Below are 15,536 nucleotides of genomic sequence, written 5' to 3'. Positions count from 1 at the left end.
CTCACCACCTGGCGGCGGCCCAACAAAAGTCCAGAATCCAGCTGCACATGGACGAGTGCAAGCCCAGACCTGTCCTTGAGCTTTGTGTCCAGTCTGGTGTTAAATGCAGAGCTATAATACGCAAAGAGCATCCATACGCATCTGTTCTGTTGTTGGATCTGTTTTGACAGTATGCTAATTGCCATGGCCATTGGTCCAGTCATTGTGGCAGGCAACACGGAGAGTAGATATAGTCTCTCACCAGTCTTTCAAGGCAATTAGGCTACTGACAATAATGATGCAAACACGGTAAAACAATAAATAACTACTAAAGTAACCTGCCTCCCCCACCTCTCTCTCCTGCCCTCTGCTTCTCTCTCTCCCCATCCTAGTGTTTCTCTCCGTCCCTCACTCCCTCCCTCCCTCTACACTACAGTCTCTTTCTCTCTCCTTCTGTTCCCCCCCGCTCTCTCTCTGTTGCTCGCGCCTGTGATTTAAAGTTACGACAACAAAGGGCAGCTGAATTCCATAGTTGACATTGAGCAGCGACAATACACACAGAGGCTTACCTATGATGTGCAAAATTGCAAGCAGCAGTACAGCAATTGTATTAAACAACGTTAAACTCACCAACATTGCAGCTGTACGGAAAGCTTGAATCATCCTCTTTTCAAAGTTTTTTTCATAAAAATCCACCGTAGTTTTGTTATGAGCTACTTTCTGTCAATAAATTCCGTGCACATGATAATGTATCTAATTGTTCAAGTTGAGAGGCACTTGTTGGAAATCACTCAGCGGTCCTGCGTACCACCTGTTTTGAAATTGCACATAATGCAGGAGGCAGCAGTACGTTGCGTTTACGTTATTGAAAACGTGCGCTTCCAAACTCGATTTCTTGGTGCTGGGTAATTAGTGAGTAACACGAAGAGTGGGCGCCACCTAAACATTGTGGGCACAGGGCACCTCCATGTTAAGTTGCCTCTTTTAATGTAAAATAATAAAGAATTTGGAAAATGGTCTGAATTTATGTAAAGAATATATGGTTTGAAAATGAACATTTGATATTTAAATTGCTACAAAACCTAAAAAAATCTAGTCATGGGCATAAACAGAATAAAAAGAAGTTGAAAGGTAAATTTAGGTCTGATAATGGTGTACCATACATGTTCAAATCATGTATATATTTTTTATATGGTCTGAATGGCTTCAGACCATTTCCCAAACTCCAAAATAAACTTTGTTTATTTTTTCCATTTTGGAAGAAATAGCCAATTTAATATTGAGCTGCCCACAATATTGAGGTGCCCGCTCTTCCTTATGACATTCCAAATCATGGAGGCCAATACATTTTTCAGTCACCCAGAGCACACTTTGTGAGTGATGTCATATTTGATCCTAACATGGTAATTTTACCAGGTTGATTTCTTGCATCCCTAAGGACTACTGCTACAATAAAACACGTAGTAGGCATGTACACCTGTGTGCGGACACACACACACACACACACACACACACACACACACACACGCACATAATTGTAAAAGCTACAAATGGATAGAGCTAACCGTATGCATCTCTCATTGTTCTGTGACAGTGTTCTGTGCCATGGGAGTCAGAACTGTGAAATGTGAATAGGAGAAGTCCACACAATCATGAGTCTCTTTATTGAAGAACTGGATGGACAGGTGGTTACATACAGTACTGTATAGGGCAGGTTTCTTGCAGACTGGTATTAAATCTGTATGTACTTTCTGTGGGAAACAATTTTATGTGTCAGGGAAAGAAAAAGAAAACACAGCCCAACAGGTGTGTTACTTGCTATGACAACATCAAATACAAAACAGACAAGATCTATATTACAATACGTACACAAGTCTGTATTAGGAAATAAATACACTTGATGGAATGGTTACTTGTATGTCTTATGATAAACCTTAGAAAAGGGAAATTGCTCAACAATGTTGCTTTTGCTACACAGTGCAAAATAAGTCATTGTAAAAAAATAAATTTACAATATCTGAAAGTACAAATTACTAACTGTCAGGTACATGGATTCGTTTCTTATGAATAACCTCTAATAAAAAAAAATCTTTTCTCGAGATGCTGCACTCAAATGGCAGAGAAAGAAAGGCTGCCACAACATTAACATGCTAACTTTTCAGTTTCAGTCAATACTGTCCCATAAATAGCTTAACCCTTTAAGCCCTATTCCTGTGTTTCCCCCAGCCACATGTTGCCTAATTCACTCTGCTACGTGCCAAAAATAGCCAAACTACAAGCTCACCAATTCATTGCAAGCTTGTACATCGGCAATTTTTTGTTAATAGACAGCGTTGGACAACAAAAGTAGGTTTAACCTCTCATTTCCTGCAGGGTGCTGGCCGCTAAAATACCCGCCGTATTCCACTGCGAGTCTGCGAATCTCAAATATCAATACAGAGAACCAAGCAGCAAGTCGTGGGTACGAAAGTACAAAATAAAACAGAGAGAGGCGTGAATAAAACGGGGGTGGCTCTTTTAGATCTTGGTTTGCTTATCTTCATCTTGCTTGGTTTGCTCTTCGTCGGAGCTGGAACTAGATTCTCGCCTCTTCTCGCTGTCACTCTTGACTGAGTCCTTCCTCTCCATCTCCAGCTCCAGGCTCTTCTTCCTCTCCTTGTTCCTTTCTTCGGACTCCATGTTTGCGAAGTGGGCCTCGATCTCGGTCGGGTCCACGTAGGTGTAGAAGTGCGCCATGATGGAGAAGATGACGCACACCGCCAGCAGCAGGGAGGCAAACAGGATGTACTCGGCCCACTGACGGAATGGAAACACACAACTTTGTTAAGTGATTTTACACATTGTGAAAGTTACTGAGCACCTGCTTGGTCCCTGTCGTCTGTTTTTCTGTTGATTCCGTCATAATTGTTTGTGTTGATTTTTTATTATTCTATAATCTTATTCTATTAACTATTTGTTCACAAATAGTATAGGTACATAGTTATAGTTATTATAGTATATTGTAATCCACCAACCTGATCTGGAAGCTGTGCTCCCTCAGCGATAATCAGCACGATGAAGTTACCCACAGCAACAGTAAACAACCAACCAGCCTGCAGTACAGACTTCATGTTGCTTGGTGCCTAGGGGGCAATAACATTAAGAATCCTCAAAGTCATCAATTATTTTGGGTATAGGGTATTTTTCAATTTGACAGGTAATGGTTGTAATGTGAAATCTATAAGAAAATCACTTGAGTGCGCGCACGCACGCACGCACACACACAAATACCTGTGAGTATGAGAATTCCAAGCCAGTGACGGAGAAAACCACCTCCCCTGCAGTCATGAAGAAGTACTGTGGGATCTGCCAGGCCATGTGGATGGTGTTGGGGTCGATGTCCTGTATCGCTTTGATGCCCTCTGCACACTGGAACGAAACACCAGCAGACACAAAGACACATCACACACTGTTCCAACTCGCAAAGGTTCCAGATCCTCTATTTCTGATCTTGTCCTGCCTTGTGGAAAATGTGTAGTGTGCAGTGAGCGAGGTAACAAGTTAGTAAAGTGACAGAGAAGCATAGAAGATATTGTGCAAGGTAACTCACATTGGGTCCAATTGTCAACGAGGAGGGGATAACCAGTGTGAAGGAGCTGCCAAAGCCCAGAACCTGAGTGTATATACACTCTAGATCGTTACTGATGATCTTGAAGTCGGCCCTGACAGACAATGAAAAATAAACTCTTAAGACTCACAACAGTATGTATTAAGATATGCATAGTGCAGAGACCTTTGTGTGTATTATGCCATTGATTAAAAATACATAATTTTCTTGAAACCTGTCATGTGTATTTATTTTGATGTGATGTATTGGTGTGAATACGCATTTGGTTTGTCTTTCCATCAGAATATAGAGGAATCGTGATTCTCTGAGATAAGTAGCCTAATGCTGATGTAAACTTACTTGCCCTTGGGTACTAGCTCGTACTCTGACATATTGAAGGATCCAATGTTCGCAAATTCCAGCTCCCCCACGGTGACGTTCAAAGTGGAGCTGAAACCATTGACAAATCTGGAGAAAGAGAATTTGTCGACAAACCAAGAGCTGATCTTTACCATGGTATGTTTACTGTACTGAGCAAGAGTCATCACACATCACACATACTGTACAGTGACAGCACTTCTTTGAAAATGCAAAAATTACATTTGTCACTTGAACAGCTTCTGGATTCCTCAAAAATCTAAATATCCTCATTATCCCAATACGAATGCAACATTGTATACAAATGATGAAAACGGGGGGGGGGGGGGGGGAGAAAAGCTTGGCCAAGAGTAACCTCAGTGAAGGACACGTGTTCCTTCCCAAATGGAGCACTATATGCGTGTGACTGTTTTTGAACTTGCCTGATTGCATTGGCACCCTGCTCCGGCTTGGCTGACAGGTCTAAAAACTGGTGAGAGAAAAAAAAGGAAAGTTCAAGGGATTAAGATCAAGAGGGGTTTATTTGTGACTCACTCATACAGGGAAAAACAGCGAAAGGTTGGATCTGCAAGACTGTGCAAAAAACAATACAATATAACAAGATAATTATAGAGATATTATTGGCTTGTACTGAAAAAAAAAGAAAATACGATAAGATAATAATAAGGTTATAATAATAATAAAAGTACAGGTAACACACTCTAACCCTCTTTAAAATCCTTTGCTGCAATTGGAGAATGTGCAGAGTTATGGGGAGGATAACAGAATGTGCTGTGGGGTAAGTACAGACACACACACACACACACACACACACACACACACGCGCACGCACACACACGCACACACACACACACACACACACACACACACACACACACACACACACACACACACACATATATATATATATATATATATATATATATATATATATATATATATATCACAGGACGTCACAGGACGATTGAAGAACCAGGACGATTGAAGACAGAGCGCTCGTTTTTAGGCACGGGGCTTCGGGGCGAGGCAAGGCTTTGATGCGACACGGACCTGTCTGTTGTTGTTCCCCCCCACGTAGCAACCAGGAAGCTACGCTAGGGGAACGCTGAACACGCGTTCACACGCACGTGATAATAGTTATTGTCCATGACGGAGGCGCGCCGACTCAGCAGAGCTTGAGGCCGAGGAGGCGCGCCCTCGCGCCTCCAGGCGTGAGTGCCGGCACTGACCGGCCGATGCTCTGATGAGTCGAATCAGCGCCGTCCGAGTTGTGAACCGATAGGGACAGAATAGTTCTTTTCATGGATCACTGTGTGTGTGTGTGTGTGTGTGTGTGTGTGTGTGTGTGTGTGTGTGTGTGTGTGTGTGTGTGTGTGTGTGTGTGTGTGTGTGTGTGTGTGTGTGTGTGTGTGTGTGTGTGTGTGTTAGGGAGAAACTAAAACAAAAGCCAGAACACAATAAAAGTATCTTAACAGTCATGCTTTCAATAAACCAAATTGAAGAAAAAATCCTGGCTTGCGCGTGCGTGCGTGTGCGTGTGTGTGTGTGTGTGTGTGTGTGGACTGTGTGTGTGTGTGTGTGCACTTTATTTGGGACGCCTGGCTCGTGGCTCCCTCTAGTGTTGTTTCTAAATTGAACGCATGAGCGCGTGCGCGTGTGCATGTGCATGCGCGTGTGTGCGTGTGTGTGTGTGTGTGTGTGTGTGTGTGTGTGTGTGTGTGTGTGTGTGTGTGTGGTTGCGGCCATATATGTGTGTGCACTTTAGTTGGAAAGCCTGGCTCGTGGCTCCCTCTAGTGCTTTTTCTACAGAATTGCTGGTTGGGTGGTAAAAACGAGCGCGCTTTCTTCAATCGTCCTGGTTCTTCAATCATCCTGTAACATATATATATGGGGGACTGAAGAGAGGAAAGGTGAAGGACTCATTCCACATACACAAAAGCAAAAACATTTCCCACAAGGACCACATCATGCAGGCAGGCTTTACCGTTCTGGTCAACACATTGGGCCCTTCCTTAAAGATGATGCTTGTTTTCCGCATGCCGGCATCCAGCTCCACTGGATGGACACTCATGTTTCCCATCGAGGAAATCGAGAGGTCAAATGGTTTGTCAAAATCCAGGTATTGTCCTGAGGACTGAGGTGAGGAACAGAAAACAACCATCAGAACTGCTGGTACTAGGGGTGCAACAGTTAATTGAACTAATCAATTAGTTCGATTATTCAATTGATTATTTGAAAAAAATAAAATAGATAAACTATTTTAATAAATGTAATTGATTTGCTGTTTTTCAATTGAAAATTAGTTTTTGTTGCAAAAATGGCAGATCTACTTGTCATCGGCTATTTTAAAGGGATTAAGTGGTTAATCACTATCAGACTAATCCATTGGTTGAATTTTCACATTGATTAATTGATATATAAAAATAAGACAAAATTATTGGAAAACGTGCTTCTGAATGAATTTTTGAATGATCAAAAAAGTAATTTATGTGTGTGTTTTCATTGCAGTGTAATATTTACCATAAAGGGCTCTATGGTCAATGGTTCCACTGTACCGGCGATGATGGTTGTCGGTGCATTTATCATGTTGATGAACTTCACCTGCGCTGCATCACCAGGCGGGAATTTAGGTAAAGTTTCCTAACAGTGCAGCAAGAAGAAGATATAAATGTTAGGTGACAAATGGGAGAACAAATAAGAATGATGAGTTTAGACATGTCCCCAAAAGTAGGCCTATAGATTTTTTTTAAGAAATAGACATTGACAAAAGTCAGGACAAGTCAGCCTGATGTGTCAGGGCCTATACTCACATCAATCTGTAGCTGTACCACGGCAGCAATAATAAAAGCAATAGCAGCCAGCATCATCCCCACAGTCATTCTCTTCAAGGGACTGTATTGGACACACACGCACACGCCACACGCACACGTTTATTTACAACTTGGCAACTTGAACAATGACTAGCGCTTTATCAATGTACTCTTCCCAACAGATAGACACAAGGAACTCACGTGAAGTTGAGCTTGCACTTAGCAATAAGTGGATAGAGGCAGCTGTCTACGATGGGAACCAGGGCCAAAATCAAGATGGGATTCACAGTCTGGCGGAGAGACGAGGAACAGTCTTATCACTTTTACAATGGTGTTCACTCAAAAGTTGACAAAGAAATGGCTGAAGGCATTATATTTTAGGCCATTCTATTTGGGAGAACATTATTTTGAGTGTAGTACACGTCTCAAATACTGTACATTCACGAAAATGTATTCCCAGGGTCTAAAATATATTTTCAAATATACCTTTTGGACAATATCTACATATTTTTTATTCATATAATGTATGAATTATATATTTTTACTATACAGCTGGTCATTACAAGTAGTTATGTCAGTATTATCCTGACAAAATAGTGGTTTGCATTTGAAAAGTTTGTAGATTGTAGAAGGGTCCAAATGTAGATGTTTCTCACCTGCATTTGGTCTGGCTCAATCGTCATGAAACCCTGAGAAGGAGAGAGTGAACACATTGAGGAGTGAGAGTCTATTACAGATAATAAGTAAAAAATACCCAGGCATTGTGGGGCACAGCTAACTCACTACTAGCTGCCTCTCTGTGTTAATTTAGATCAGCGATTCTCAACCTGTGGGCTGCAAGGGTATTGCAAGTGGGCCCCCAAATAATTGGCAAACACTACGATTTTAATGATTGTATAGCATTAATATAAAAAAAAGAATGTTAAATAAATAACATTTCTTTCTTTAAAACCTTGAAATGTGTTTTCATTGTGATTTAAATGTAAATGTGACTTAAATTATACTACATTGGTTCCATCGATTCAACACAGTCGCATGATTGATTATTAAAATGAACAGGCTCACACGGTCCACCCATCTGACCACTTAACATCGCAGCCATTAATATTTGGACCCTGATCCAGAAAAGGTCCACTGGTTTGGATGTCGCAAAGCAGTAAGTGCAAACTATTGTAATGAGGCTGTCTGTAGAGTGTGTTTACAGTTTGCACCCTTGATTGACTTCCTGTTTTGCCTTTGTGAGTATCTGGTCATGAACAGTGGACACAAAGGCACTTACAAAGTCACCGTCCATGGTGGTGGCCTGGAGGGTCCATCTGGAGCCCTGTGGAGGACAAATACACCTTTACTGTGGAGAAGAAGGAGACACTGGAGCAGCTCGGACATTTAAGCCTTTTTTTATTAGTAAGGTGCTAGGACAGGTGTGAACTACATCATGTTCCACAGAGTCAGAGTGTGTGTGTGTGTGTGTGTGTGTGTGTGTGTGTGTGTGTGTGTGTGTGTGTGTGTGTGTGTGTGTGTGTGTGTGTGTGTGTGTGTGTGTGTGTGTGTGTGTGTGTGTGTGTGTGTGTGTGTGTGTGTGTGTGTGTGTGTGTGTGTGTGTGTGCGTGCGTGTGTGTGTTAGAGAGAGATACACGTACCTGCTGGTCGAAGAGAGCCCAGAACATGGGCAGAGGAATGTAGAGGAAGAGAACCTTTAGCACCATTTTCACCTGGGCTATCAGCAGTTTCTGCACAAATATCAACAACAACGTTAGGGGGAATGGTATTTGTTGAAGAAACAAACAAACAGACAAACAAACAAACAAACAAAGAAATAAAGATCATTGTAGGTTCATATCTTACTTCATATTTCTCCTCTGCCCAGTCCATCCAATGCTCCTTCTTTGGGTAAGCACTGCTACGATGCCTGAAGCGATTCTTGATGGCAAACTACAAAGAGTGGAGATGGTTCAATGTCCATTTAATCACAATGGGAGACAGTTTTCTTTTGTTTAAAATGTACAATACAAAAAACTTTTGACTTGAAAAAGGCTGCTTAGGCTTGAATATTATCAACCAAATGGCATTATTTAGATTCAAAACGGCATGTGTCAACCTGAACATAAGATGTGCTTTTTTTCCACACTTACCCAGATGCACTTGCAGACCTCAAGCATGATGTTGCCTTTGGGTTCAGTCTTGGTGTACATGCCACTGCCAACAATAAAAACGACTGGAGACAAAAACCAAGACGGTCAATGTTGCAGTATCCCCCCCAGATGAAGTTGGTTTGTGAGGATGTCAGTGCTACTGTACATGGTTGATTATCTTGTATGAGTTTTTATTCTGGAAAATTATTGTTGCTGCTAAAAGTACGACTTACGCAGAGCCACCACCATGAGGGCAGCAGGGACACCGAAGGCCAGAGGATAGCAAGCCTGCTTGGTGTGAATGCCACACTCCTGGGCTGGAGACCACAACACACACATTTGTATTATCATGAGTGATGACCGCTTGGTTGCTTGTTGATTTCTACATTCATTGTCTAACTCTAACCTTGAACCTCTCTCTTATAGACCTACGCTTAACCCCTTAGTGTAAACTAACTCTAACCCCAAACACCAGCCCTACTCCTAAAAGGATTCCTTTAAAAGTCACCACCACTAAAATATTCCCACGTTCCCAGTTTATATTATTTTTCTATCCTTAAAGTCAAGGTTCGATTTGTGAAAGAAACAGTCCTATATACTTCGTCATGATGAATAGCGCAAATAGCTGATCTACAAGTTCTTGTAAATTTTCCTGAAATAGGGATGCTCATCGACGCACATTTGTTTTACTAAATTGTTAAATTGTGGTATTATCAAACATAAATATCAAACTTGTCAGACAGTATACACTTCCCAAAAGGAAATGCATGTATTCAGTCTGACCAGAAGCAGAGGTAAAACATATCCTCGCCAGCCATAAAAAGAAACCAGAGGGGGATATCATAAGCAGAGGCATGGAGTTTCTCCCCGATCCCCCCAGCAAATCGAACCCTGCTTATGGTTCTATTTTTAGGAGGACCAAATTTCCTCACATCGGTGCACCCCTTATAATACCTATTTTCAGTCCTTAATTACCTCTCAAGATGGGGGTGACTATGGTGGAAAGCAGACTTCCAGCGTTGATGGACAGATAGAAGATGGAGAAGAACGTGCCCCTCTGCTTCTCCTGTCAGACACAGGAAGTAAAAGGCAGGCTTTAAAAAACTATACATTCATTAATAGATCTAAACCCATGCCCAGCAGAGAGGGAGTATAGTAACGGCCGGCATTCTGTTTATTGTTTTGCCACAGTGATAACTTGAACAGTTTTACTACGATCTGGATCAAACTTGGTAGGTGAGTTGGGGACAGGGACAGGGCCTGTGCTTCTTCAAATCGGTCAAAGGTCAAGGTCCCATTGCTAGGTCAAGGTTTGGCTGTATGTTTATACTGTACGTACTGTAGCATGTGGTGCGGGTGTCACATCTCTGCATGCATTTCTAGCTAGTACATACGTATAAGTACAGTAGGCTACATATCTTTTTTTACAATAGTCCTTTGAACATCAAACATTTGTAGGAGGTAAAAGACAATAAGCAATGAAAGTGCAATGATGCAGGTTTTAATTTCTTGTCTAGTATCTGCAAGTTTCGCTTTAGCAGACAAGCAGTTTTCAGATCTCATAATCAACAACTAATTGCTGAAGAGGGATTGAAAAGACAGATTGTTTTTTTTTATTGATTCAATCAATTTGCTCGACATGCTGCTTGGACACTGGAGGTAGACTTGATAATAATTAAAAAATAAAAGAATTAAAAAGTATATATAATGTATATTATATATAGCGCTTCTGACTAAACTTCCTAACTCTGTTGGATCCTCAAACTGTCGGTCAAACCAACTAACTCCAACTCAGGTTTTCTTTCTGTCTGACTTTGTCATTCTAATCGATGATGGACATAACAACTCTCATAACTAATCTCCACATTCACTGGTCAAAAACCTCCTAACTCCATTTGAGCTGGATTTGGGTAAAGTGATGATAATAATGACACATGCAAGTATCTGACAATGTATAAAGTCACAATACCAACTTTGATGAGCCAATTATTATTATTATTATTATTATTATTATTATTACACACAGTTCAGTACTTCTAAAAGTACTGAACTTTGTGTCAGTATCAAATACTTTTTTTTTATTTTGTCCAGCCAACAACAATAGTGGTCAATGGGAAATAAATATTTCAGCAGCCACTTTAGATACTATAGAAAAGGGCCTATAAATCATGACTGGCTACTTGCTAAAGTAGCTTGTAGAGCCAAAAATACAGGTCTAGTACCAGCTCACAATGTATTGCGTTTTTGCGACACGTAGTGAGCTTGTAGATTATTTTAAGCAATATTTAGTGTAGAGGGAAAACAGGGGGACTGCGGTTAAAGAGGTGGTGCCATGTTTTTGCACTTTTTCTGTTTTTCATGTGTCTATGAGGTTGATAGAACTTCATTAAGCCCCCCGATGGTGTTTTTATGGTGTTTTATGTCTTCTCTGACTATTTGGAGCTTCTTCCTGGAGGCTGAAACCTTGAGGATCAAACGTGCCAATAGAGAAACAGCGCTTTAGTGACATCACAAAGCCATACCCTCCCCCTCATTATCATAACACAACAGGTGTGGGCATGAGGAGGAGGAGGGACTAGGACAGGTGGGTGGTGCTAAGGTGGTGGAGGAGGTGCTAAGGTGAGAACCAGGTATACTTAATGAACTGGAGGCGTGTCCACATAAAAACAACATTTTAACACTTACTGTACACCTTTTTTTTTTGGAAAAAAATCCTTACATAATAATAATACCTTATGATCAGGTTTTAGGGTTGAAAAATATCATGGCACCCCATCTTTAAATAAGTATAGGGTTTAAGTGGTTAATTTCACCCTTCAGATGGAGTTACATAATGGCAACCTTTCAGCGATCATCAGTGTTGTCCATGGCCTTGAACTGATGTTGTAAAGCAGCAGAGACATGCTGTGCTACAGGTGCTTTAGCTGTCGTTGATTGTTAATAAACAACAGCTTTGGAATGTGACCAGAGATACCTGAAAGCAGTGCTGACTCAAAGCACATGCTACTGATAACTGTGTGTGTGTGTGTGTGTGTGTGTGTGTGTGTGTGTGTGTGTGCGTGTGCGTGTGCGTGTGCGTGTGCGTGTGCGTCTGCGTGTGCGTGCGTGTGTGTGTGTGTGTGTGTGTGTTTGTGTTTGTGCATCTACTACTGTTTGTGTTCAAGAATTTCTTGTTATGTGTGAACGCAATTGCAGATGTTAAATGTGTGTACCTGTATTACTATACATACTTACAATTTTCATGTCCTCACAAGTGTATACTATACATGTAGTACTACAAAGGTGCGTGTGTGTGCATGCGCATGTTTGTGTGTGTGTGCGCACATGTGCATGTGTGTATGCGTGAGAGAAAGATAGAGTGAGGCAGCGAGTGAGAGAGAGAAACACCTGTACCTGTGCTAGTATGTGCATGTGTGTATGCACATGCAAATTAGACCTTCCATGCATGTGTGCTGTGTTGTGCTTGTTTGTGTGTGTGTGGGTGATCTAACCTGGTGGTCTTCAAACTGGTCTCCACCGAAGGCAGCCACGCATGGCTTGATGCCTCCTGTTCCCAGAGCGATGAGAATCAGACCCACCATGGACAAGGCACTGGACAGGAAGCATATATGGTTAAAATATAATATACATCTAAATGGACCACAGTGTGCCGGTGCGGCACCATTTCCTTTTTGGAACGATACAGTCTTGAAATTAAACTTGTTTGTGATCCTGTGCATACGGTACTACATAGAGCAGTGGTTCTCAACCTGTGGGTCGGGACCCCCAGGGGGATCCCCACATGATTTGGGGGGGGGGGTCCCCAGATGACAGTGAAGTGACAATTTAAGGACTTTTAAGACCTTTTTAATACCTTAAAAAAATTAAAAAAATACCACAACTGCATCAAAAGTGATCAACAAACTATACTACAAAAACTGGTCAAACATTGGCCAAATTGTCAAATAATATAAGAAAGAGGCACAAATTGTGAAAATAGCTGATCTACAAGCTAATATGATTATTTTGGCAGGTCCCCAGTTCAAATAGGATTCTTTTGGGGGGTTGCGGCCTGAAAAGGTTGAGAACCTCTGACATACAGTAGAGTATGAGTCCCTGTGTGTTGGACGTGCGCCTAAAAGTGTTTTCAACTCACACATGGAATGTCATATTGTCGGGTACGCCGTCCCTGTCTGCGTCTGTGATGTCGTGTATAGCGCTCACAGCCATGACAACCTGTCCCGCCGTGTAAACGATGGACAGGTAGATAATGGTCCTGTACAGAGAGAGAATGAGGAAAAGTGGGTTTTTTTGGGTCAAACTGGAGCTAGGACATATTGAAACAGGCAGTATTTTGACATGAAACAAACAAAACATTACCCTAACCAAAAAACTTAACCTAACGGTTTTGGAAATACAAGGTTTCCACCTGACAGCGATGGTATACGGTATCACTTCACATTTTGTACTCTCACCGATAGAACACAACGTGCAATCAGGCAGAGAGGCCATAGTGATTTGTAGTCACAGCAAAGTCCTGCATCAGGCATATGATACAGCTGTACTGACTAAGGTAGAACCATGTAATAGATTGTGATTGATAAGAAGAGTAAAAATAAAAGTTTATTAAGGACACAGTTAGAGATAACAACACGGTTCAAAGATTATTTTGTTTAGATAAAGGAAGGTTGTATATCATCCAATAACTTATACCTCAGCTTCAACTCCTACAGCATGTAATATAAAGGTAAAATAACGGCTACTGAATTTGATTTATTTTATACTGGTCTGACTGATTATTGTCTTGATTATTGCGTGTAAAGTATATCATTGCAGCTATTACAATTATTATTATTTTTTTTAGATTAAACTTAAGTGCATTAACTTGTATGTTATGTAACCTTCACAGTCAAATTGTGGATTATCTTTAAGATATGTGATAAGATATTATCCAATAGGTCAAACTTTGGTCAAACCGTACTAATACAGTACTCAGCACGTTTCTATGTAATTGCATAATGGCAGTGTTTTCTTGAACCAAAGCACTTGCCGTTACTCACTTGAACTTGCCGAGCCATGAGTCAGCCACGATGGCTCCCATGATGGGCGTCAGGTAGCAGAGGGCCACAAATGTGTGGTAGATAGAGGTGGCCAAATCATCATCCCACTTCAGGAAGTACCTGAAATACAGGACCAACACAGCTACAGAGAGAGAAAGAGGGGGGGAGAGAGAGAGAGAGAGAGAGAGAGAGAGAGAGAGAGAGAGAGAGAGAGAGAGAGAAGGAAGAATAGAGAGAAGATGCAGAGAAAGAAGGTGTGAGGGGAAAAACACGGTATCCACTTTTAGAATGACTGAAAGTTCCCATACTGTATATGAACTGTGAACATATTCATAACGTTGATACAATTAATGAATTGCAATCTCACCTCGCATGCCATAGTAGGAGAATCGTTCACAGAACTCATTGACCACAATGAAGAAGATACTGATGGGATAGCCGAAAATTGTTGCCTGAGAGAGGAAGTGGACAATATAAAGAAACATATAGACCCGTTTATCATATGTTGAGGAGTCATATCAGATACTGTACATTTGGACAGATAGGTGTTTTACTTGCTTAATATTTTACTCTACAACTAATATTCAGTGTAAATCTTCAGGGTAAACGCTTAAACACACTTGCAGCAGCACGGCGATCAATGCAGGAACAAAATTGTGTACAGTATGTGTGTACAGTACACACACACACACACACACACACACACACACACACACACACACACACACACACACACACACACACACACACACACACACACAGTGTATTAAAACATATTGAAGGTTGGAGAGAACAGTTTAAATAACAATCCAAAGAAAGAGAAAATTGATTGGGGGAAAATGGCAAATAAAAGAGAACAAAAACAGAACCAGAACCTTAGATCTAGTGTTTCTGGAGGTGAGAACTTACCCGTTTCTTGGGCTTCTTCATTTCGTCTGTAGGAAAACAAGAGCAACTATCTTGAGTCACACTTTAGTTAACACAGACTAGGCCTAGTTTAACGATGTTAACACTTCACTGCTGTTGCAAAAAACAATAGCCAATAGGTTTAAAAATAAAAACCAGTAAGAATCGTGTGCAGGGAAGATTGCAGTGTCTACCATCTGTTTATTCTCAATACAAATGTTAAAACGTTTCATTTCGAAAACATGAATTAAAGAAAAACAGTGAAGCCATAATGGCATCATACTTGATCTGATTTCACTGCATCTTGACTGGCAGAGGATTTATCCAAATTCAAATGATTCAACTTGTGATAAATAAAGATAATATTTCCAGATTATGTGAGGGGTCCACGAATATGGTGCCAGTTATCCCAGCCACGGTGTCTGTTTGGCGCTCCAGAGAGGGACCCACCTGCCATGGTTGCTGTGTGAGTTAATTCCTGGTCCCTTCTTCAGTGTTATCCTTCAGTAAAAAGATCCAGAGACGAGTGACAGCTGTCAGAGGAGTAAGGCCGAGCCAAGGGTTGGCCACGTACTTATATAACCTATGACAGACTAGCTATGCCTCCCACAATGCCACATGGATGCTGGACTGTGTACCTCACACTCATGTACAGTATATTAACACACGAAAGCAAGAACACACACACATCTGCTGTGTATGGCCC

At 41.3% G+C, this 15,536-nt stretch overlaps 1 protein-coding gene across 1 annotated transcript; it reads right to left on the bottom strand.

The window, feature by feature from the left end:
• Positions 1-2,219: 2,219 nt before the first annotated feature.
• LOC308080554 (solute carrier family 15 member 1-like) lies at positions 2,220-15,331 on the bottom strand. Its single transcript, XM_080422449.1, has 23 exons — positions 15,281-15,331; positions 14,834-14,859; positions 14,292-14,376; positions 13,925-14,066; positions 13,021-13,140; positions 12,377-12,476; positions 9,861-9,951; positions 9,119-9,202; positions 8,886-8,968; positions 8,599-8,685; positions 8,394-8,483; positions 8,033-8,077; positions 7,410-7,442; positions 6,955-7,043; positions 6,754-6,835; positions 6,464-6,583; positions 5,928-6,077; positions 4,366-4,412; positions 3,926-4,033; positions 3,569-3,680; positions 3,250-3,387; positions 2,994-3,101; positions 2,220-2,775 (listed from the first exon to the last, which is right to left on the bottom strand). Exons 1-23 carry the CDS (start codon positions 15,285-15,287, stop codon positions 2,497-2,499), a joined length of 2,226 nt encoding a protein of 741 aa, XP_080278575.1. The 5' UTR covers positions 15,288-15,331; the 3' UTR covers positions 2,220-2,496.
• Positions 15,332-15,536: the final 205 nt, after the last annotated feature.

This window comes from Gymnoscopelus braueri (genome assembly GCF_963280865.1).
Source record: "Gymnoscopelus braueri genome assembly, chromosome: 24".
Lineage (NCBI taxonomy): Eukaryota > Metazoa > Chordata > Actinopteri > Myctophiformes > Myctophidae > Gymnoscopelus > Gymnoscopelus braueri.
This window is presented reverse-complemented; position numbering and strand designations above follow the sequence as displayed.